Source organism: Penaeus vannamei, chromosome 17 (genome assembly GCF_042767895.1).
Source record: "Penaeus vannamei isolate JL-2024 chromosome 17, ASM4276789v1, whole genome shotgun sequence".
Lineage (NCBI taxonomy): Eukaryota > Metazoa > Arthropoda > Malacostraca > Decapoda > Penaeidae > Penaeus > Penaeus vannamei.
In genome coordinates, this window is record NC_091565.1 from 37,042,350 (window position 1) to 37,044,849 (window position 2,500).

The 2,500-nt window shown below is 39.6% G+C and overlaps 1 protein-coding gene across 5 annotated transcripts in view; it reads right to left on the bottom strand.

The window, feature by feature from the left end:
- Window positions 1-2,500, bottom strand: part of Fife (regulating synaptic membrane exocytosis protein fife) — a 367,289-nt gene that overhangs the window by 24,915 nt on the left and 339,874 nt on the right. For all 5 annotated transcript variants that reach the window (XM_070132286.1, XM_070132285.1, XM_070132284.1 and 2 more), the window contains one exon: window positions 664-864. In XM_070132286.1, coding sequence (XP_069988387.1) covers window positions 664-864 — 201 coding nt within the window. The remainder of the gene's footprint in view (window positions 1-663; window positions 865-2,500) is intronic.

Below are 2,500 nucleotides of genomic sequence, written 5' to 3' on the forward strand. Positions count from 1 at the left end.
GCTACGGTTTATTATTATGGTAATGGTAACAATTACCATCTTTATCAATGGCAATATTACCATTACTGTTTTTATCATTATATTCATTTTCAATATTTCATGTTTATTATCATAATCATTAGTAGTGTTATTATTACTTTTATTACCGTTAATTGTCATCAAACTAAAATGTTTATTAAAGGCAATATAATAATTAGTACCGTTGTCAATTTTATCATAAGGAAAGATCAAAGTTGATTCCTTGTCACTACTTACACTGTTTTCTACTTGCTAAAACGTCGGGTCTCGATACATTACTCATAGAAATCAATAATTAGTTTGTATTAAAAGCTGTATATTTGTGATCTTTTTTTTTATTATTTTATTTTATTCATTCAAAGCGTGTGTGATTTTACGGCTCCTGATAGTGATAATTTAAAAAAGAGTATATGTATTTAGAAATGTTGATGGTTAGTTGCAATCACGAGACACGACGTCCAGCAGTGCATACTATTTCGGTTTCTATTCCAGGGTCGAAACCTAAAGGGATTAGATTATTTATTACGTGTTAATCATAGGGTTTAGAATGGCTATCTAAGATTGTTGTTGAGGGAAGTAAACGGGTAAGGGATCAATGAACAGAATTGTCTCTATGATTACGTGTCTACTACTTAGCCTTCTGACCTTTCCTGACCCACTGGTCGGCGGGGGTCTGGGCCTTGAGCGAGTGTGACCTAGTGAGGGCGCTGTGAGAGGCTCGCCTCTGTCGGGGGTAATCCTCTCCACTCTGGAGGAACTCATTCCTCGAGGAGGACCTAAAACTCGAGCTCCTTCGCCGCTCGAGGGGACTCATGGAGACGGACAGGCGCATCTCCAGGTCCTCGGCTGATGCACACAGTTGCAACATACATTAACACATAAACATGGACACATGGCGGTCAGGGAGGTAGCAAAGAGGGGACCACTGCACACTGCTTACAGTGACGACACCCACGTCTGTGTTAGAGCAAGCTGAGAGGCAAGTCAGTGTTTAGACAGCGTGTGAACAAAGTATGTAAACCCGTAGTGGACTGGAAGACAACACTTATCGTGAGGTCATTATTAGCAATGAAAACAACAGTGCATTTCATTATTGCAAGATGACACATATCTATTACATGTACGTACATTGTATACTTTGATTTAAAGATAACTGAAACAGCCTATCATGTTGAACACTTAACAATCAAGACAAGTAGTTTCGGCTGTGACAATTTTCAAGTAACGTCGTACAACAATTAATCAACTGTGACCGCAACGGAAAGCAACATAGACTTACCTGCTTCCCCAAACTGATCACGGCACCTTTGTCGTAGATGTCCATACGAAAAAAAAACACCTACATAGTTAAGCTCGTTAGGCTTATAGCGAACGTCGACGCCTCCAAGCTATATACCGCAGGCCACTGCCGATTTCCCTCATGTAAATCATAAGTCATATCAAACTGAAGCCAATGGAATTCTATATGGAATAATGTAAGTGAAAAGCGGCAATGGTCTGAGGTGTTCTTACAGGCACTACATACTTTACACAGCCCTTCATAGCTGGCCATGCGCGGTTTCCACAACATGTCTAATTTGCGTTTTAGATCTACATTAGCAAGTGAATGCATGCTATACAGCCCCTCTACTGATTTTAATGTTCAAGAATCCGCCCGCTTCTAATTCTTGCATCATGCGTATAGCACATTTCTTGTTTATATCGGCCATTGATTGCATTACCCTGCAGTAAGTTACTTTATATCGCATGCAGTTGATAAACCTACTGTGATCCGGTGCTTAAAACTTATCCTTTAAATTTATATCTAAATATACTTATTTAACCTAGTGTGCAGAAAGCTCTATGTGCACGGATTGTGTTTGATGAGGCTTTACGTGAGATCGTGAATAAGGAGTAAATATAGAGTAAATAATCTAAAAGAGGGGACACAAAGGTGGAGAGAGAAAAGGGGTGTCTGGATGTTAGGTGTAAATGCTACTTAAAAAGTCCCCTCCACTGGCAAATTCACTGTAACGTTACTGATATGTGGACTACCAGTTTCGACTATTGTGCACAAAGTATATGCCACTGCGAGAAGAGGACATACTGTTCGGAAAATGGCAGTTCACACACTGGCAGCGTTGAGTGGAGCACCTGGAAGTAGAGGACTCCTTACAAGGAAGAAAACAAGTAAACAGTAGACAGAATGAGTCTTACTCAAAATATAGAAGAGACACAGAGAGAAAGGGTATAAAGAGATGAATAAATAAAAAATGGAAGGACGCAAATAGAAGAGTTCTAATCATAGTTAAATGAAAAATAATTGTGTGATGGAGCAGCGATGAAAACTGATGGATGGTTTGTGCACAACTCTGCGTGCAATATCTATGGCAATTATGTGCAAAAGCTAAAGAAGTGCTTTTGTCGACGCAGCCTGAAGAGAGATGAATCAAAAGTACGGTTCACCAGTGAAATCAAACGAGGCTCTTACATCAACTGCGAA